This window comes from Cuculus canorus, chromosome Z (genome assembly GCF_017976375.1).
Source record: "Cuculus canorus isolate bCucCan1 chromosome Z, bCucCan1.pri, whole genome shotgun sequence".
NCBI classification, from domain to species: domain Eukaryota; kingdom Metazoa; phylum Chordata; class Aves; order Cuculiformes; family Cuculidae; genus Cuculus; species Cuculus canorus.
Window position 1 is genome coordinate 65,400,865 of NC_071441.1, and position 21,827 is coordinate 65,422,691.

Here is a 21,827-nt window from a genome sequence, read left to right on the forward strand (position 1 = left end):
GGGAGAGCGGGGCTAACCCCCCCTCCCAATAGGCTCCGCTCTGGCCCCGCCCTCTCAGTAGGCGGGGCGCCCAGCGGCCACTCTCCTCTGATTGGCGGGGATGTCTGCACTCTGGCTCCGCCCCTGAGGTGGGCGGGGCCTCGCCAGTTGTCTCCTCTGTGAAGGGCGGTGGTGCCGCTCTGGCCACGCCCCCGAGGCGGGCGGGCCCCCCCATCCGGCGCTCTCCTCTGATTGGCGAAGGCGGCTCCTCTGCGGCCCCGCCCCCGCGGGGTTGGGCGCGGTGGGGCCGCCCTTGCGCCGCGATTGGCGGCGGCGGCGGCTGCGCGAGGCGGGGCGGGGCGCGGCCGGGCCATGTGTGGCCAGCGCGGCCCGGGCGCGGGGTGGGCGGCACAGCGCGGGAGCCGCCGGGCAGCGCCGCGGGGCCATGTCCTCCGCGCGGGGCTTCCTGTACGGCTCCTTCTGCCTCGCCCGCCGGGTCCTGCCGCTCTGCCCGCGGGCTCCGGGCGCTCCCGCCGCGCCGCCGCTGCTCGGCGCCGCCCGCCGCAGCCTGCGAGCCCTCGGCGGCCCGGGCGGCGGGTTCCGGCCGTCGCGGGTGGCGGTGGTGGTGAAGACGACGCGGTACGAGTTCGAGCAGCAGCGGTACCGGTACGCCGGGCTCTCCGAGGAGGACCTCAAGCAGCTGGTGAGCAGCGAGCGGGAGTGGCCGAGCCTTGGCCCCGCTCCGAGGGGGCGATGAACGGCCCCCGGCCCGTTCATCTCCGTGCGGGCTTTGTCCTCGAAGGGTCCCGAAATACGCGGGCGCTGTGGAAATCCTTTCCGAGAAGGGAAAGGTCTCACTTTCGTTTCCTCCTGCTCCTTTGCCCTCAGTCCTTGCCTCGTTTCGTCCTTCAGGTTTCTTTTTGTCTAACAACGCTAACAACGCCTCTAGCTCAGCAGCCTGATCTCTCATTCACATCCGTCTGTCTTAGAAAAGCCTTTTTCTTTGGTCTTTATGAAGCACCCCGTACAAAAACAGGTGGCTGTTCCATCAATGAAGGTATGCCAAGGAAATCGGGTATCTTGAACAGCTGATATGTACAGCCAGTATCTTGTTCTTCATCTCCACTAAACTCAGAGAACCCATCCTGCCCTCCATACAGCCTGTGGCCGTCTCCTTCCCCCCCCCATGGGTTAAAGGACAGTGTCTGCTGGAGTTACTTTGGCTGCCCATGGACTGTGCTGACCAGGTCATGAGCCTATGTTGTTGTCTTTACTCTGAATAAGACCATTAGTTTGGGTCTGTTTAGTCTTTGGTCTCTTATAACTGGAAATATTTTAGATCTCTTTTCGTTTGCTGTGCTTACATTATACTTGCAGAAGTGCTGAACTTCTTGGTCTGTCCCTCCTACATGCTGTGGTTGCATAGCCTTGCTTTGTAAAGCACGGATAAAAAGTACTGTGTCTGTAGTCAGACAGTTCTTACATTTTTCTGCATGCTTCAGTTGGTCATCCACCTCCTATGGAATTTCTTTCCAAACATTTTTACATACAAGAGCTCTCTTGCAAATTTTCGTATGGCACCAAGTTTAATGTGGAAACATCAGCCTGTGTTCTTATTCTCACCTATATGTAGGTTTCTGTTGCTGAGATGTCTGTGTACATCCTTTCGTATGCTATGGAAAAGCAATGTCTTACAGCTCAGCTGAAAGATTGCTTTTCTGACTTTGTTTAAGCTTCTCTTGAAGAAGCATTTCTTGCTATTAAGTATAGTATTGGGTTGTCGTTAGTGTGCAGCTGAACCCAAGAAAAACAAAATGGCCTGTTTGTTCACCTTTCCCTAATTGTTGTGTACAAGGCAGGAATGAATGGGACAGTGAGTCAGTTATCAAGCAGTTTCATTAGTGTTGCAGTCCCTAAAGGTGCTCTCGACTGAATGTAGTGATAGCTGCAGTTTCTCTTCTTGCAAGAATGTGTTTTGCATGCTCAATAACCTGTTTCAGTCTGAAGATGCATTTTTGAACAGATAGCCTTGAATGCACAGTGTCCAGTTGTAGTAGTGGCAGAAACACCTTATAATTTCTCCTTTTGGATAAATGTGTAAATAAAAGGTAATTCTCTGCATTTGGGGGAATTCTAGAGTTCGAGGCCTGGTGCTTTTTTAAATCTTAACTTTCCCCTGAAAATACCTCAGTGTGAGGGATTGCAGCAACAGAATTGTCATCAGGTATACAGAGCCTTACTACGGGTATAGCGGTATTAAATGAAGTCCTAGGCATGTGGGTGGGCATACAAAGGTTAGTGCAAGACAACATTGAAAAGCACTTATGGAGTTGTATTTTTGAAATAGGAAATAAGAGTGAAGGGGTTGTCCTTACTGCCTCTTTCTCAGACTTTTTTAGCTGACCTGTAAAAATTTCTATATTTACATTCAGCAGTGATTCTGCTCTTGTTTGTCTTTTTTTGTCAAGCTGCCTGAGCTAATGGTTGGGTGAAGGTTTAGTAAACTCTTTCTGTTGTGGACAGTTTTCGGCAGAATGATTGCAACAAAGTGTCCTTCCCACTCTTGCCCTCTCTGCCATAGATGGGTATCAGCAGAGTAGTTGCTTCAAACTGTCCTTCATCATCTGTGCCCTGTCCTTTGTGGGCAGCTTTGGAACATGACGCATTTTGCTTCCTGAGGTTAGCTGCACTTTCTTCTTCCTGAGGATGCATCAGAAGGTGGACCCAAGGCCGCTGGTCTCTGAGAAACGAGGCCATGTGCTGCCCTTGGACGTGCAGCAAGTCCGTGCTGCTGCTACCCAGGGTGATGCTTGGTTCTTCCCAAAGTCTGTGAATTGAATCTGATATGGAAGTGCAGTCACACGGAATGGCCCCACGGTGGGCAGGATGGGAGTTGAGGCTCCCAACATAGAAACCTCATGTTGGGGTGGTGGCAAAGAGTAAAAGTGAAAGCGCAAGGCAGAAATTTCCCTCACATAATGCTGTAAGCTCTTAGCTAACCCAGACAGGGCTGTGGTGGTAATTGTGTTACATTTCTGGGGCTCAAGCCCCTGGAGCTGGCTTGTTGTGTGGCATCATTGTGGTGTGAGCGTGCCAGTGGAGGAGCACAGAGTTGCTGTTGTCAGTCATGGATCTTCAGGTGCCCAGGTACTGAAATACAGAAAATATTTTTTAAGGCAGTGTTGGAGGCTTAGATTTGAGAGGCCCTACCTGGGCTTGTTTTCCTACCAATTGTGGGCAGAATTGATGTTTGCAAGTTCCTAGAAGATAACTGATGTCTCTAATTGGACACTGCAGATTTTGGTGTAGTGCAAATAATGATCACTGTGGACCTAAGCAGTTGTGCCCTGTCACCGAGACAGGAGAGTAGACCTGAACTCTGCTGTTCCCATGGGTGTGTTTATTACAGTGGAAAATGCAGGAAGTCTAGTGCGAACGTGACAGTGCATGTGTACCTTGGGCACACATCCTTGTTAAATGGGATTTGTTCCATATTAAAGGAAGGGGGCTGAGGGTGAATCATTGGCATACAGCAATAGATATTAAAATATGATACAAATGACAGCATTTATCATATAAATGATATACTCTATAAGTCAGTGTACTCCACAAAGCAGAATATCTCTGTGTCAAACCTGGCTGGCTGGTTGACACTTCTGATAGGTAGTAGAGGCCCTGAGCAGCTGTGGCGTAAATAGTCCTGTGGCCTTCCTTTTGGACACCCTAAGCGAGTTGTGCGGTATGAAAACTATTACATGTGCAAAGTCAAAGCTGCGAGGTCTTGATTCATGAATTCTTTCTCTGTGCAAACAGAAATGGGAGAGGTGAAGGAGCAGTCAGTGCAACAGAAGAGAGAGATCAGGGAGAGATGGAGAGCAAGAGCAGAGACTCTTGAGGAGTGTTTGGTAGATCTGTGAAAGACTAATTCTTTCATTGCACCCCTCTGTACATGTCATGAATGCTTGCTGCAGGTGGCTGTTTTTACTGATCTTGTGACAGATACTTAGACACTTTTAAATTACTGTTAAATCTGTTTATAAATGTACTTAAACATACCTGGCTGTCATAAGCAGTATTCTAATTCTGAACTATTCTGAAAATCATAGTTAAGTTCACTGAATGCTGTTGTGTGGAGGAGGTTTTCAGAGTCTTTAGTTCAGAAGGGAGATTAAAGACCTATAAAAATGAGATTTCTAATACTAGGAAAGAAAAATGCCCCCAAATGACCCAGCACTTTAAAAAAAAAAAAAAGTACCATTGCATCTGCAAATTCTGTGCATCGAATCACACAATGAATACTTTTTTTGCCTTCATGAATTTTAAAGAGACTATTGGATTTCTAACATTTGCTGTTACCAGCATGAAGTTAAAAATAATAATCATTTTCCTAAGTTCCTTACAAACGTTTGCTTACCACAACTGACAGCAAATGAATTTCCTCTGACCTAGTTATTGGGATTGGCATCTAAATATGGCTGGTTACAAAAATGTATGATCCGGTCAACTAATCCTGATATATGTCCTGACTTTTTATTTCACTTTTAGCAGAGCAAACATTGCTGCTGTTCTTATGTAAACTAAGGGAACTGAATATCCCTGTAGTAGATAAAGCTAATTTCCTGAGTTTCCCTGGGTTTTTGTTTGAAAATGCAATTGAGATGCGGCTGCCAACTTCTCACTGCTGGAAGGTATTTAAAGAAGATCAACAATTTGGCCATTCAAACACACTTCATGTGCAGTTTTAGTTATCCTGGAAAATATCTTGTCAGATGAAAAGTTATATTTGTTTTGGTCTTAATTGAAGGAAAACTATTCAGTGTGGACCACAGCTGATACTCTCTTGTGTCTGGTTTCTGTGTCTTTATTTGAAGCAGTGAGGGAGAGCAAGGAGTACGACGTTTGGAATGAGTTTTAGTTCTTTTGGACCACTGCAATAAATATGCACGGTTTGTTATGTCAGAAATGTGAATGAAGTTCCTATAGCTTTCTTGAAAACAGGTATCTGTAGATAAAAGGTAAGCCATTAGCAGCATAATGCCTTCCCTGAAAGAGGCACAATGTGAACACCTATTCAGCATCGTGCTCTAGCAGCATACTGAGCAGGGCTGGTCAGGAAGGAAGGAAAGAGTGTCTCCCAGTAGGTAGTAAAGGGTCAGTTGGAGCTTTTATGTTCTTGTGTACCAAAACAAACCCCACAGAACCGTGGAGGGTGGTGGGGTTGTGTGTGTAAGATACTGCTCCCCTGTCCTAGGCTAGATGCTTACAGCACCAGGTGTTACTAATCTGCACATTGAAGTTTTCTTGTTTCTTAGAGAATATGCTCGTGGTGGAAAGAACACTGTTTTGCCTATAACTTGATCTTTTCTTTAATTACAGAAAAAAATTCATTACATAATTTAAGTGGTGAAAGAGACATTTTTAGTATCACTTTGGTATTGCCTTTCCCAAGTACTAGTGTTTCAGGTTTGTGAATTTCACAGCACTGCCCCAAGGCAGGCTTTTGGAAACTAGCCAGGTATTTCATTCTTAGATTTCTAGCACTTTCACAGATGCACTAGCATTTTTGTAGATGCAAAGAAGGTAGTAGAAGGAAAAAGTAGTACACAGACTTACAATTTCAGCTGAGTTCTGTTTTTAAAATGAAATAAAATAATTCAGGAGAGTCTTTAAATTGTTTTAATTTTTTTCTTTTAAAAAAATTGAGGTGTTCTGAAAAGTGCTACCCTGTGTTTTTTTGTGAATTCACATATGCAGTGGTATGTTTGAAGGTAGTACCTTTACATAGAAACTTATTTAATGAATGAGGGGGTACTTCATTAAGCTTTTAATCTTTCTGGTGAATTCAGACTACCCATCTCTGATTATTTTGTGATGTGAATTATTTCAGTAGATGTTCTCCTAGGGAGAACATAAAGTGTTCATAAAGTGTTTAAAAAGCAGTAGGACTGTAGTTGACTCTACCTCACCCTGAAAGAAGGGGAAAGAATTATCATCTCAGTCTACTGAATTTGAAGTATGTGTAATTCAGGACATGGGTTATACTACACTGAGGTTGTATGCAATTAAAGGCTTTTTTCAGAAATAATTTTTTTGTTATTTTGCTGGAAATTGAGATGGTGTAAATGTTTTTGAAGTTACACAACCACAGTGTACATTTGTTTATCTCTAGCTTTGAAATCTGATATACTTGCCTTAGTTTTAAGTAATTTCAGTTGCATTTGCTTTATTAAAAAGTTCCTTCTAGGTTGTCATTATGCCGTAGAAGGAGTCTGGAAAATTATGGGGATAATATTATTTGTGAGATGTAGTAATTAATTTTTCCATAGCATTTGTCTTTTCCAGCACACTATTCAAGTACTACAGTGATATAACACAAATAGATGAAAAAGTAGGGCAATTCAGTGTACCCAAGTTCAACTTCATGGGCTGCCTCACCAAGCATTATATGGCTGAAAAAAGCTGGTTTTTGGAAGTGATTTTGATATTAAGTATTTATCTAGTTGTAATTTATGACATGATGTTGGCATACTGCTGAACTAATGAGAACTGAATGACTGAATTGCCGGGACTGAACCAGCTTTCTGGAAACCCAGTAGTGCAGAAATTAGTTACTGCTCTGTTTATAGTTAACATAATAGTTTTCTCTTCATTAGCCTTTGAATTAAAACCACTATGTGTGTTCTTCAGTTAAAGTGATGATAACAATTTAATGTGGTAGATAAGAATTAGAGAACAGTTGATGGCATTTTTCCTTTTGTTTATGTATAGATATGTATCGATGTATATGTTTATGTATGGATATGTATAGGTCTTTCCCTAAAGCGGCATTTCTGTGAAGCCTCAAGGAGCATCATGTTACGAGTTTTGCTTACCAAGTGAAGAAATTATCGAAGTCAGCTACTACAGAAATAGTGGCATACAAAATGCTACAATATGCAAAACACTTAATAATCACTTCTTTATAGCAGATCCAAAGGTAGCATTTGGAAGACTGGCATGACTATGTAATGGCAGTGAGGGATCTAAGTTGCTGAGGGAAACAGTGGGGAAAGTATAAGCAAAAAAATACGCCAGCTCAAGCAGCCCGATGGGCTTCTACAGCACAATGGGTGATGTAGCAACCTGGAAGAAAGCTAGGAAGTGGCCAGGAACAATCATGGGAGCAATTCTGGGCAATCAACAGCTGGTTAGCACATCAGTCAACAGTGAGTGCTGGTCAGGTAGGACCAGCCCACTGCCTTTGGTGGTAGGTGCTGACCTACTGCATAGTGTAACCTACCTCATTTTTTTAAGCAAGCAATTAATGGGCTGTGTAATAACATTATATGGGCTGTATAATGGCTGTATAATAGTGGGCTGTATAATAACCCAGACTCGGTAGGGACGGGGGAACCGGACTTAACGTCTGCAGCTTGCAACTCGAGAGTAGTTTGTAACTGAAGGCGTGATTCATGTTTAAATCTTTATAGAGAACTTAAAACTGAACCTAGGTAATGCTGATTCTCATCAGGACTGTTTGGGGAAGCTGCATTGTTCTCTGCTACTTTAGATAAGGCAAGTGCTCATTATTAAATCCTGCCTGTAAACAATGCATTGAGTTTATGGATGGCATTTTTAACTGCGGAATTATCTGAAACCAAAGCATTTCAAGTTTGGCCAGAAACTGCAGTTGTTCAGTGAAACTGGTTCTCGGGCCCTTACTTGGACTGCAGGTCCTGGAAAGAGCTGAATGTTCCAAAATGTGTTAATTCACTATGTACCATAAACGTGATTCTCCTGAAACCTGTTGTTATTTTAAAAAGGCTGAGCCAGAAGCTTATTAAACAAAGTATGAGTTCAATGGGCCTGAAATTTTTCGATAAAGAGTTTGATTTGACTGGTTTTACCCCCCTCCCCACCCAAATGTGGTGACTATACCAGAGCACTTTTTTTCTCAAGCAAAACCATATGAGACCTCACTTGACGCACTTAGTACGTCTAGTGCAAAAGCAAGTGGCAGAAGACACTTGCCCTTTTAGGAAGCTTGAGAAGTTTTAAGACAAGCAGCTTGTGGGAAGGCAAAGTCAGAATGGTTTGGATTGGAAGGGATATTAAAGACCATCTGGTTCCAACCCTTCTGTCATAGGCAGGGCCATCTTCCACTAGATCAGGTTGCTCAAAGCCCCATCCAGCCTGGCCTTGAACACCTCCACAGTTGGCCATCTATCCAGTGCCCCACAACCCTCACACTACAAAATTTCTTCCTAACATCTTATTTATATCTAGCCTCTTTCATCTTGAAACTACGCTGCCTGATAAAGAGCTCTTCTCCATCTTTCCTATAGGCCCCCTTTAAGTACTGAAAGGCTGCTCTAAGGTCTCCCCAGAGCCTTCTCTTCTCCAGGCTGAGCAACACCAACTCACTCACAGAGGAGGAACTCCAGCTCTCTGATCATCTTCGTGGCCCTTCTTTGGACCTGCTTGAGCAGAACAGTGTCTGTCTTGTGCTGGGAACCCCAGAGCTGGATGCAGTACTCCAGGTAGGGACTTGCCAAAGTTGGGTAGAGGGAGAGAATCACCTTGCTGGCCATGCTTCTTTAGGTGCAGCCCAGGATATGGTTGCCTTTATGGACTGCAAGTGCACATTACTGGCCCATTTCCAGCTTCTCATCAACCATTACCTCCAAGAGCACCTCCTCAGAGCTGCTGGCAATCCCTTCGTCCCCCAGCCTGTGTTGATACTGGGATTTGTCTTGACCCTGGTGCAGGACCTTGTATCTGGCCATGTTAAACTCATGATGTTTGCATGGGCCCACTTCTCAAGTTTGTCAAAGTCCCTCTGGCATCCTGTCCCTCTTGAGTATCAACCACATAACTGAGCTTGGTGTCATCTGCACGTTTTCTGTCACTGGTATAAATAGAGCCAACAAAGCTCAAATGGTACTTTCCTCGACAGTTCTCTAGTTAGAAGAAATTGAGGGTGGGTGTGTTGTCTCATACTTACTATGAAAGTTGGTGTCATATCCAGAAATCGACATCTGTTCTATACAGCCACCAAATTAATCTCCTGTATCAGTTCCAGCTGGTGCTGGAAAAAAAAGTGAAGTTTCAGGGCTGTGGTTCAAGGTTGCTGTGGCTGTGTTTCTAGCAGACCCTTTTCTGTGGAACACTTGAAATGTTTCTCCAAGGTGCAGTTTTCTACTGGGCAGGTTCTGCCATGGTTAGCTGCTCGGTTTATTTTTCTTTTTTGTATTCTGGGTTTTATTGTCTTAAGATTAAGAAGCCGAATCATGCTTTAATCCCCTTATTTGTATAAAAATTATTTTTACAGTACAAACAGGATAGCTTCATATGTGATTGGAGCTTCTAAGAAATCCGAAGATTCAGTGTCTACACTAGTGTTAACAGGAAAATTACTGACATACAGCTGTAGATTTCCAGTCTTTGACTTTGGTATTTCTGGGTAGACTGGAAAGCAGTGATCTGTTCATGTTTTCATTCTGATGTGTGTGTTGACAAGTTCATCGTGGAAATTTGTGTGAGCAATTGTTTCTAGAGGTGTGCTTTATTTTTTTTTGTAATATCAGTCAGATGTTTAGTTTAACTCCTGAATGAGCAACAGCCATGAAATAACTGATTGGTACACCAAGCCACCAGATCCACCGTCGTGCCATGGCACTTTAAGGCAGCGTGGAAGTTAGTGCTGTAAATTCAGGATAAGCCTAGTAATGAGAATATGAATATATATTTTATACATAGCCAAAATATATCTAAAAAAGTTCCTGTTAATCTTAAGTGCACTGGGATGAGAGGTAGAAGGTGCTAACTTCACAGTTTCACTCTGGATGACATATCACTGTTTTGAGAGAACACTTTTATTACAATTTTTAGGTTAGCAATGTAAGTGAGACCTGGCTATGACATTTCTTTTTCCCATCATCTAGATGAAGGATCGTAATCTACATATGTAGACAACAGTGGGTATTCAGATGTTGCTTGGCTTCTTGTAGCTTCTATATTTATAGCTACAAGCCACGTCCTTCTTGTGCAATGTTGTTCCCAGAGGGCCAGCATTATTCGAGGGTGGCAGACTCACCGAGACTTGCTAGAGGTGAGAGCTAAGGCTCCAGAAGGAAGGCAGTCACACAAATCTCTTGCGTAAATGGCCGTTAAAGTTGCTCCGTGAAAAATTGTCCTTTAGTTAAAAAAGGATCAGGCCAGAAGACACAGAGCTTTTTTAGGCATTTGGTCTAGACTTCTTCTCTTTCAGGCTCATAAGGAAAAATAACTTTATTGTAGAGCATGTTCTGCTTGCCTGAATGTGTTTTCCAGTGCAAGCTCTTCTGGAAACCTGTTTTGTGTTCAGTCTTTTTTGTGAGGTTTAAGAACATTGCTGAAGGTATGCCTGAATGTGTTTTGGGCCAGTTTGTCCCTGTTTTCATATGCTAGTGTACTTGTAGCTAGAATAACTCTCGTGTATATGTTCATACATTTTATTTTACATTCTCGCTTGTGTTGAAGTCGATAGGCCTAGAGTTGTACTTGTTTCTTCCCACTCTCCATGAATACTGCTGCTTTTGGGTACTGCTGCTAATGCCACCTGTAGCTGACTACCCTTGTGCTCCGATGCGATACCTACACTGCATTCTACACTTATATTTTCCTGTTCCAGGAGCCTCAGCCAGTAGGACTCTGGAAACTGTTTCCTGTGTGTTTACAGACCTATAGATGATAACTTGTATTTATCATTACTTTTCAGTTTCCTTTTCTTTTGTTGATCTTTCCAGATAACAGCTGAAGAGATTACTTAACTTGCAATGCAAGCCTCCAGACCTGCATGTGGCCCCTGATGTAGGCTTTTACAACTTCAGCACCCAGAAATGCCAAGTGTTCTCCTGTTTGAAGATTCTGAGCTCTGTAGGAACACCATTTTCATATTCTAGCCCATGTCTAGAAAGTCAGTCTGCAGTCTGGCAATTTCTGGAAGGATTTTGCTAAGTTTAAACGTTTTGTATTTTGCAGGATGCTCCTTGTACTGCACTGGCAGGCTTCTTAATGTTCTTGGTAATTTTTTAGGTTTTCTGTGTTAATATGGGTAAATTTGGCAGGAGTATATACTAACTGCTACCTCATGACACTTAGTTCAGGGTTTTTTTAATTTTGTGAGGTTTTGATCAGTGTCCTTGGCTAAACGTAGCCACTTATTCCATGGAAAGTAGTGACTTTTCATAAAAAGAGGAATGGTAAAATTAAGTATAAGGATTACTCTGCATGAGAATTTTCCTGTAAAACATCACAGCTCTGTTTCACTTCGTTTAAGTCTTCATGAGGATTTTAAAAAAGAAAACCTGGATAAACTACCTTACAGAGTTACTTACATAAAATTTATCAGGTGTTTGGTGTAACTCTATTTTGATTCAGGTAACCTTTATACTCAGATCAAATTGCTGCTCCGTGCAGCTTGAAATACCAAGTAAACTCAACATGAGTCTGTCATAATAATTGTTTTTTGACATTTTAACCAAGGATGTCAGTAGTTGGTATGAAGATAGCTGCTTCAGACTTGGTCTGATGTTGAAAGTGATGAATAGCCTTGTCAAACTCCTTCCTTTTGGAAGGACAACTATAAATCGAAGCTTCTTCTGAGGGAAGAAGAATTTACAAGTTGCCTTCATGCAGAAGCTAAAATCTATGGGCCTTTTCGAGGGATTGGTTGGTAAGACCCAAGCCTGGGGTGGGTTCATGGGCCTGTTCTATCAGTGGGCCCAGGAGCTGGGCTGCAGGGCTCAGGAGCTGCACCCTGGGTTTTTCTGTACATCACATGTTCCTTGCAGGCTCTTTGGCGAGTTAATCGTGCACATAGCAATGATGCTTGATCTTTGCCTTCAGCCTTTTTAAAATAAAAAGGGAGTGATGGTCTCAGTTTGTCTTATTCTTTATCAAACTTTGTGTAGTTCTTTTAAGCAGCAGCATTTTCAATAGTTTTAGTATGGCTTTCAGGTCCTGGGTATGATGCAGGAACCCAGAGGCAGCGGGCACAAACTGAATCGTGGGAGGGTCTGTCTGAACTTTGGGAGACACTCTTTCACTGTCAGGATGGCTGAACACAGACAGGTTGCCCAGAGAGGTGGTCCATCTGTGAAGATTTTCTAAAGCCACTGGACGTGGTCCTGGATATGTGGCTCCAGATGGCCCTGCTTGAGCAGGGGGGTTGGACCACATGACCTCCAGCGGTGTTTTCCACCTCAGCCACTCTGAGTCTGTGGTCTCTGGCCACATAAACTTGCTGGTACTTTGGAGCAGTTACATAAGAAACAGCTGATGATTAGCATTCCTCTTGCATATACTTGACTGTGGTTAGGCTGAGGCAGGCTGTCCCTTTGTGAGTTCTGAGGTGAATGAAATTGTGAGTTATTTATTTCTGAGCTAACAGGATGAGGCTGGAGATGAGTAGACTTTTAATCTCTGGAGCCTTTTGCAAATTAGGACGATTCATTAACTCTATAGATGTAGCTTAGCCATTTAAACTCCAGACCTTAACTTTTCATTTATCTTGTTGCTTACTGATAACTGCTTCCTTGTTTAAGAGCTAAAGTCAAAGAGGAGGTGTCTACCCATTAGATACCTGTCCTGCAATGCTGCTCTTAGTGCAAGAGTAGAAGTATCCATGGATATTGTTCAGCCAGTCATCAGGATACTGGCAGCTTATTTGCTGATCATGCTCCTCTGCCTTGTGAAGCTGTTGATGAGGTAATATAATACGCCTAAGGCAAATGTAAGTTGCAGAACAGACTCTACAGCATGACACTGCCTATACGTCTCCTTGCTAGTAATGCCAGTGAAAGGTTACCTGTACACTTGCCACTGATGTTGGTGACTCAAAAGCCGGCAAATGGTCTTAGGAGATGCGTTACACTGTCATTGTTCTGACATAAAAGCTCTCTTGGCCAAGTTGAAAGACAGCATGCTGACGAATGAGCCTAATAAATGAAGTACATAAAATTACACGATGGTGTTTCTGTTGTGTGTGGAAGTAACAGCCTATGGAAATAACAGCCTGAAAAATGTGTGCTGCGGCAGCAGCTTGTCAGGTGCTCGTGTTTTGTTCATAGCAGATATTTCTAGAGGATGCGTGAAAGCCCTGATTTTAGTAACAGAGTTGATTTTGTTTTGAGGTTATTTGCTGTAGATTTCTTGCTCTTTCTGGTGGTAAAGCATGATCAATTTGTGCTTCAAATGTGCAATTGAAAATGCCTCTTCTAGCAAATTAAACCTGGGGTGCTCAGCAACAGATGCTGTCTGTGGGAAGCAAATAATGTCTTCTTTTCTTCTTTCCGCTTTCTCCTTTTTTCTCCAAATGAATCATGAGAGGCTGACGGGAGACCCGGCAGCACGCAGCTCTGTAACTGGCCGTAGCTGTGCAAACTCTTTCACTCCCCCCCAGCAGTGCAGTGGCACTGTTCAGGTTCCCAATGCAGCACCATGGGCTCTGGAGGAGAAAAGTGTGCTGGAGTGTGCATGCATTGTATCTGGAGAGTAGAAACGGAGGGTTTAATGTGTGAGGCAATTAATGGGAAATAACACCCCATACCCCAGTACACTAGTACTAACAAGGTTTGTAAAGTTGACCTGAAGGCTTTGTCTAGCTGTTCTCTCATCACCACATGCTTATCTGTATGTGACCAAGCACAGCTGGCAGTCTTTCCCGCTGTCTGCTTGTAGTGCTGTTTGTGGCTTACAGGCAAAGTCTAGGAGCTCCTCTTTTGGAGGTGGTTTCCTTATCACAGCTGTAAAACCACTTAAAGGTTTTGTTCCTGCAGGCTAATCGCTGATTGTAAACAGTTTGAGTAGGACAGCAATGGAGTTCTAGAGTCACCAATTCCATTCTTTTCTGCAGTTTCAGCATTGAGTCTTTCCTTGCGCTTACCTCATGGTTGGATTTCTTGACATCAGTGGTGTCAAATGAAGAAACATTGCTTTTGTTGGGTACTGGGTTGCAGTTAACTGTAATTTCCATATCATGCCAGTCCTCTCAGGTGTGGAGTTCTATGGTGTGGGATTCTTTATAGAAATCGGATTGGGCATGGCAGTCTGGCAACGCTTTGTTTTGGAAGGATGTGTAACTTTGAGTAAAGCCAGTTGAATAAATTGCTGGAAGTGCTTGTACAAACCTTCTGGCACAGATTAATTTCTCTAGACAAATGTTAGGCAAAATTCTGTTACTGAGCTGGTAAATTGATTTTAACTCATTGGGCAAAAGGAAGGAGTGGCAGCATAATTGAAGGCTACAAGAAGCCTCAGGAGGTCATCTAGTCTAGCCAGCTGCTCAAAGCAGGATCTCTTTAGTTATGAGTGCATTTATAAACTCCTTCTGCTTAATGTCCTTTTCACCCTCTTTCTCCTACTTGCTTAATCTCCATGAAGACTTCTGTTTGTCAGTAGCAGCCCCAGATGAGCGTGCTAAAGTGAGGTGAAGAGTGAGGTGAATACAGATCATGACTGAATTACTCACACAGAAACCTGTTGCAAAAAAATTTAATCTTCAGCCAGTAGTCTTGCCTGCCTGCTCATAAGAGTCTTATCTGCATGAACTGCAAAACGCTTCTGTGGTTTAATGAATATATCAAGATTAAGTATTTAAATTCTCCGTCTTCTAAGAAGAATGATGTTAGACTGCAACTGCTAAATATTGTTTTTCTTGTTATTGATATGAGTTCAATTGAAAAGCCTGGTCTATAATCCAAGGGACAGTATCAAAAGTAGTAGGTAGATTGTCTTTAAGCTTTTTTTGACGCAGAAGAAATGTCACCTTTGCCACCACTTGGCAAGCTTCCATTTTAGCTCAACTACAATTTGAAGGTTAATGTTCTAGGTATTTCAATGACTCGTATTTACTGAATTATCATTCCTGTTGCTTTTTCTGTTGTCTAATATAGTAAAATGTTTATAACTCTGTAGATAGTTAGCGAGCTTTGTCTGTGTGCTTTTAGCACATAGTAGGAGCATGGTTAGTATAACTATTTTATATAGACTTACGTAGAGTTTAAATTACTTAGCAGATTCAGGGAAAGAGAAGTGTCTGAAGTGGCATAGAAATCAGTGTAGCGTGCTTGCTTGCATATTTCTGTAAAGTCCTCAAAAGGTCTGTTGTTCTTGGCTGCTGTGTCCAAGTAACTCATTTAATGAACTAGTGGATGTAAACTGGCTTGTATATATAGAGGTGTAACTGATGAGATGCTTATAAAAGCATGTCTCTGCTGAGATAACACCTGCTTTTTTACAGCTTCTGTTTGCATTACTCAAGAGCACTTACTGTAGTGATTAACATATGCAAAATCAATTTGTCTTACAGCTTGCGTTGAAGGGATCTAACTATGCAGGTCTTCTGGAGCGGCACCGCATTCATACTAAAAATGTGGAACACATTGTTGACAGTTTACGGTAAGACTATATGGGTGTTGAGAGTTTCAGACACAGTGCAAATATCTATGGATTGTGAAAAACAATGAAAGGAAGCTTTGTGTTGCAAGCTGTAATAAAGTAGAAATACTGAAAAGAGGGTGATGCAGAGGAACAGTCATTCCTAAAACAGTTGTGATGTGAAGTAGCTCGTTTTAGTTAAGTAATGCACAGCGTTATCATCTTGAAAACAAATTAAAAAATACGTAAAGGATTTGTGTGGGTGTGAAATGCTTACAAGCCAAATGCCACTGTAGTTAGTCCTTAATTACATATCAGTTTTTCAGAAGGATGTGACAAGGAACAATATAGGACACATTCAAGCTTTTTCTGCACTTTGTAGGAATGAGGGGATAGAAGTTCGTCTTGTTAAACGTCGAGAATACAATGAAGAGACAGTTCGATGGGCAGATGCTATTATATCAGCAGGAGGTACGACTTCTTTGAAGGGAAGTATTTGTTTCAGTGTGTTATCATAGATGCATTTTCCAAAATATTTCAGTGCGTGTAGTGTCTGTAGGTATTTACATTTTGAAAACAAGTTGCCTAATTGTCAGAAAATATGACAAAATGCAGCGATTGTGAGTATTGTCTCTACTATCTAAAATTGTAGTTCCAGGATATGAATCCCAGTGCATGGCCACTTTCGAAAAGTTTAGTATTATCTTGTGTAAAACAGTATAAACTGTGGATTTTGCTATATTTTTCAACTAGAAGAGGATAAAATGCTTACTCTCATATGATTGAGAGTAAGTATGAACTGATAAAGCAAATAACTTGATTGTTTCTTTTTAACATTGGATTGCAGCAACTCACTCAGTACTGCAGGATGCTGTGATCTCACATAATGTTCAGTCACCTATGGCAGTTAGACTTGACCACTGTGCTGCCTTTCTCTCTTCCCCACTGGTCCACTTTATCCCTAGCTACTGGTTAGCATGCAGAATGAGTAGAAAGGGATGTTTATATTCGCGAAACATCCTAATATACTCCCATGGCTTTCAAAGAACCTCTCTAAGCTGGACATTAATACATCAATTTGACTGTGGCAACAACTCTTATGGTTCAGAGGCAAGCAGCTGGGAAGTGATACTTTGTCAGGTGTTTTTAGAGCTTATATTTTGGTGCAAAGACTGATTCAGGTTATAGATCTCTTTCTATACTTGCTTCTGTTAAGTTCAGTTGTCTGGGCACATACAGCTGTCAGATAAGAAGTACTTTTTCCAGCCACACTGGTCATCTTGAATTCAGTTGTCATTACTCCTCTTTGAAAGGTGTCAGTGGTTTTGTGATCCCTTTTTTGTTTTGTGCAGCTTACCCAATGAGTGGTTGTACAAAAGCAGATAGTGGTAATGCTGTGAGACTATTTTATTTGGGATACCAGAGTGTGGAGTGAAACTAACTTTTGGTTTGCTTTTTCTGTAGGTGATGGTACAATGTTGTTGGCAGCCAGTAAAGTGTTTGATAAATTTAAACCAGTTATTGGAGTAAATACTGATCCTGAAAGGTAAAAACACATTTGGGAAAGCAATGCTTTATTTAATATCAGGCATAATATGCATTTGTTTCCATGATGTATGAGGCATGCCTGTGGCATTTGACAGTGTAAATGTCTGGTTTAGTGAACTGTAGTTATCAAGTGAACTTAGTGTTTTATTAGAAAATGATTGTGTTAAACTGCTGCAGCAGTTTTCACACACTGCTGTAACAGAGAATAGGAGCTAGTTAACCTGTGTTATTAAGCAGAATTTTGAGGCTAGAGATGGCAGTGTAGAACAGAGGCTGGGAAAGGATCATGACAAAAGCAATTATAACATTGTGATGGTGCCTGAGCACAGGAGAACCTTTCTTTATGAAGAAAGGAAATCCTGTTGGATAGCTGATAGGGACTCAGATGAAGAAGTTTGTTCTGGTTTTTTCATGTAAACCATGTCATACCTCAGAGGACGCAGTCACTTTGGCCTGTCAATGGCATTTAGTTGTCCTATTATAAACTGTACACAAGTTGCATCCACCTATCCATGAGATTGATTTGGGCAGGTGGAAGCAATGTTTTAGCACTGCCTGGTTGGTGTAACCTTCAAATGGGTGGCAAGTAAAACTCAGAATTCACCAAGGCTGTGTCTCCTCGGGTTTCCAGATTTAGATTTCTGCTTTTGATATTAATTTAATCTTAGTAGATAGGAAAGCGGTGGCCAAAAAGTTTTAATTTCTTCCATACCATACTCTTCTAAAACTTTTGGAAGTTGCTGTGAATATTTTACAGTATCAAGCCTGAATAACAGGATTCAAATAACAAGTGCCTTCAAGTTATCAAATATCGCTCATGAAAGGGGAGCAGGGTTTAGTCTTCTGGCTTTGGCATGAGATTCTTTTGATCTTAGGCATGTTGCTTACCTGTCTCATATCAATCACTAACTTGTGTTTAAATTTTCTTTATAATTTGCAAGGTTTATTAATCTTGAATTCCTTGCCTAGTACTATGGTGACTAGTACTATGAGAGCTATATTAGTACCTACATATTCTTGCAGGCTTACTAGCTGAACAGCCAGTTTTTAGGGTAAATGTGGGAGAAGGATCCTATGTCTCACACAGATACACCCCAGGGGCTGACAGAGTCCAGTTGTTGCCGAAGTGCTATTATGTAGGAATAGTATAGCTTCATAAAGGTCAAAATCTAGCTTTGCTTTAGAGACTTTTGGTTTGGTTTTAAAGATACCGAATCTTAATAACTTACTGTCATTTTCATAGCTCTTTTTTGCTTCCAGATCAGAGGGTCACTTATGCTTGCCTGTGAGATATACACACTCATTTCCTGAAGCACTACAGAAGCTTTATCGTGGTGAGTTCAGGTAGGATTCACTGATCTTTGCTTTTCCAAAACTTATTAGGATTGGAAAATACTTCATGATGTGCAGTTCTTAAGGAGAAGATGATGGCTAGTAAAATCTTAATGCCTCAAACTGTGAATTCTGTGTAGATGTTAAATGTGCTGAAAAATGGGTTTGTAGTCAAGAGTGAGATGGCAATACAAAGGATAAAAATTAACTGCCAGATCCAGCGAGAAGACTTCTATTATGACCTTCAATAATGAATTTCTGACTTAGCAAATTTATAAATGAGGAATTGCATTATTGCAAAGTATTGGTTTACATATTTTAACACTTGAAATCATATGTAATACAGTAATGGGCCATAGTAAAGGAAGCTAATGAAGCCTATATAATTAGGAATTGGTCAGTGTGTTGCATCTGGAATTTTGGTGATTACAGTAGAGTGGCTTAAGTTTTGTCAGCAGATTATGTAAGGCAAAGCTTTTCCTTATGCTGAAAATAGCTTTATGTTTCCAGTGCTAGATATTCTTAAAATAGAAGAATCTCACTTTAATTAAGAAATAAGCAACCTAAATTCTAAAGAACAGACTAGGGAAGACTTTTTTACTAATTTTAATAACATGAGGTGGCAGTCTGCACTTGCAGCCCAGCTGTAGGCCAACCATATCCTGGGTTGCATCAAGAGGAGCATTGCTAGCAGGTCAAAGGAGGTGATTCTGCCCCTCTGCTCCACTCTTGTGAGACCCCCACCTGGGGTATTGTGTCCAGTTCTGGAATCCCCAACATAAGAAGGATGTGAAACTGTTGGAACATGTCCAGAGGAGGTCTGTGAAGATGATCAGCGGGCTGGAGCACCTCTGCTATGAGGACAGGCTGAGAGAGTTGGGTTGTTCAGCCTGGAGAAGAGAAGGCTGCAGGGAGACCTTATAGTGACCCTCCAGTACCTGAAGGGGCTACAGGAAAGCTGGGGAGGGACTTTTTACAAGGGCATGTAGTCACAGGACAGGGAGGAATGGCTTTACGTTGGAGGGGAGAAGATTTAGAGTAGACTTTAGGAAGAAATTCTTCACAGTGAGGGTGGTGAGACACTGGCGCAGGTTCCGCAGGGAAGTTGTGGCTGACCCCTACCTGGAAGTGTTCAGAGCCGGGTTGGTTGGGGCCCTGAGCAGCCTGGTCTAGTGGCAGGTGTCCCTGCCCATGGCAGGAAGGTTGGAACTGGATGATCTTTAAGGTCCCTCCCAACCCGAACCATCTGTGATTTGTCGATTTTAATGCGAAGATTGTTCTGTGGTGTATTAACATTCCAGAATACTTTTTTGATGGCGAACCATGAAAACCATGAAAATACATTGCAATTGGATTGTTTATACTTTTAGCATATTTAATTAGTAGCTTGAAGTGTAACTGTATTTGTGCCTTAGAGAAGTTCTAAAATGAGATGAATACAGTCATCAGGACTGATTATAATAATGAAGGGTTTTGAATAGGTATTGCTAAATGAAAAGGTGGTTTCAAGTCACATTTTTAGGCTTAGAAGGTTTTTGGTCTCTGTCACGCTAAGTTGCTCAGGTAAAGCTTGTAGTGCTAATGCAGGTAACCTCCCTTGGTAACGTAGGACATCTAGTTCTGTTATTTGTTCTAATCTTGTTTTGGGTACTGTGTTATATTTTTGTTGCTGACAGTCCTGTTATTGCTTGTTATGGAGCTGAAGCCTCAACAGAATGAAACGGAAAGGATATCCTGGCTATTTTTCCAGAATAATAGGCCCTAATATTCCTAGGCAAGGACCTGGGTGGATGTTTGACGTGGCAGTTCTCAGACTTATTTGGGCCTAAAGAAACTTTAAAGTAGATAGGTAACTGGATCAACCTGTCTGGAAAGAGCTTCTGTTGGCTCACAGTTGCATAAGGATGGTGAGGTGGCAGAGACTGGAAAATGGCGATTGTCTTTTCTCCTTATCCTTGAAGTGTCAGCCACTTTAGTGCAATCTGTGTAAGGACTTACGTTGTAGTTCCTTGAAACAACCAACATTATTGATTTATAAAAGACAGACTGTTAGACTATCCTTTTTTGGGATGTAGGTGCTGTAATGGGATACCGATTGAGTGCTGTCTGCCCAACTATCTGAAACCACGCTTGGAAATTAAGGGCAGATAGATAATTATACTGAGGATGCGAGTCTCTGCAAAGCTGATAATGAGAAAAAACTAGTAATGTAGTTATATAAAGTGTAAATCTTCCTTGCTGTAGTTTCAGGGAATGTGTAAGCTGGTTGCTGTCACCTGGATATCACCAGTGTTAACTGAGAAAAGATGTACTTGTAACATGCCCTTGTGATTGGCTTTCATAATCAAACCTACTATTACTGTTTTGTTTGATATAATATCTAAATTCTGATAGGAAAAATGAATTGATACCTCCTCTAGGAAAAAAATAAAAAATTTGAATGTTGTAATAGCTTAAAGGAAGATTGCCTTTCATATCCTCTTCTTCCTTCATTTGCATTGCTCTTAGGCAAGCATCCTAAAGTTCCTAGTCTAGGAGAGATTCTTAAAATGAGAGGATACTCATGGCCCTTGCGTATAAAGTGGTTAGAGCTACTTTTCTGGACATCTACAAATATAAAAAAAAAGACTGTAAAAATACAGCATATATTGTTATTTAAATTCCTGAGAGTTTATTGTTCTCAAAATCATTGCATCAGTCATGAATTTATAAGTTAGGATCACTTGCCTAAAAAGATGTGTTGCAATTTGTAACTTTTGTACTTTTGATCAGCATCCTCTTATTTTACACATACAAAAAGCATGAAGTAACAAGTTGTTAAAATATAAAGTATTTGTATTTTAGTATGATTAACTTTCTAAATTTAGAAATTAAAGTGGAAGCTATAACACTACTTGAAATATGGCTTTGAATATATTTAACTTATCTAAAAATGACTCTGATCTTATCTAATTCTGTGATTAATGTTTGGGCTACTGATACCACCTTATTTCTCCTCTCTAAGGTGGCAGTGGCGGCAAAGAATCCGACTGTATCTTGAAGGAACTGGTATTAACCCAACTGCTGTAGATTTACATGAACAGCAGCTAAGCCAAGAGCAGCACAGCAGGGCTCACATAAATGAAAGAGTCCAGGATCAAAGTAAGTTGAAATCTGACAAGAATATAATCATTTTGCCATGAAAACTTGGAATAGTAGATAGAGATTTGTAAGAGTTGAGGTATTTGAAGTCTAATCACTGTATCTGAGAGTGAGGGAGAAATGGTTCTCGTTAGCTGAACACTTACGTTAAGGTTTTTTAAAAAGGAGTATCTGTTGTTTCACTGTGTTTATTGTGGACCGTACACCTAGAACCAGTTTTCAGCATTAAAAGTTAATTTAGAAATGTTTATAAATAATATAATCTGATGGAAAAATACCTGAACTTTTTAAAAATATTCTCTCTTTGGGTTACTGTAGACACTCGGGGTTAACACGTGAACATTTTACCGTGCTTTCACTGCTCCACAGTAAAAGTGTGCGTGTATGTGCCTGTACATGCACTCTAAGCGTGTGCTAAATTTGGGGTG

The 21,827-nt window shown here is 41.6% G+C and overlaps 1 protein-coding gene across 3 annotated transcripts in view; it reads left to right on the plus strand.

Annotated features, from left to right (window-relative positions):
• The first annotated feature begins 340 nt into the window (after window positions 1-340).
• NADK2 (NAD kinase 2, mitochondrial) overlaps window positions 341-21,827 on the plus strand; it is a 35,664-nt gene continuing 14,177 nt past the window's right edge. Inside the window, exons 1-7 of one of the 3 annotated variants that reach the window (XM_054054838.1) lie at window positions 559-682; window positions 8,304-8,498; window positions 15,311-15,399; window positions 15,761-15,849; window positions 16,843-16,924; window positions 18,187-18,270; window positions 21,263-21,399. In XM_054054838.1, coding sequence (XP_053910813.1) covers window positions 16,854-16,924; window positions 18,187-18,270; window positions 21,263-21,399 — 292 coding nt within the window. In that variant the 5' untranslated portion in view covers window positions 559-682; window positions 8,304-8,498; window positions 15,311-15,399; window positions 15,761-15,849; window positions 16,843-16,853. Of the gene's footprint in view, window positions 683-8,303; window positions 8,499-15,310; window positions 15,400-15,760; window positions 15,850-16,842; window positions 16,925-18,186; window positions 18,271-21,262; window positions 21,400-21,827 lie in introns of all 3 variants that reach the window. The other 2 variants (XM_054054835.1, XM_054054836.1) reach the window with 2 other exon arrangements.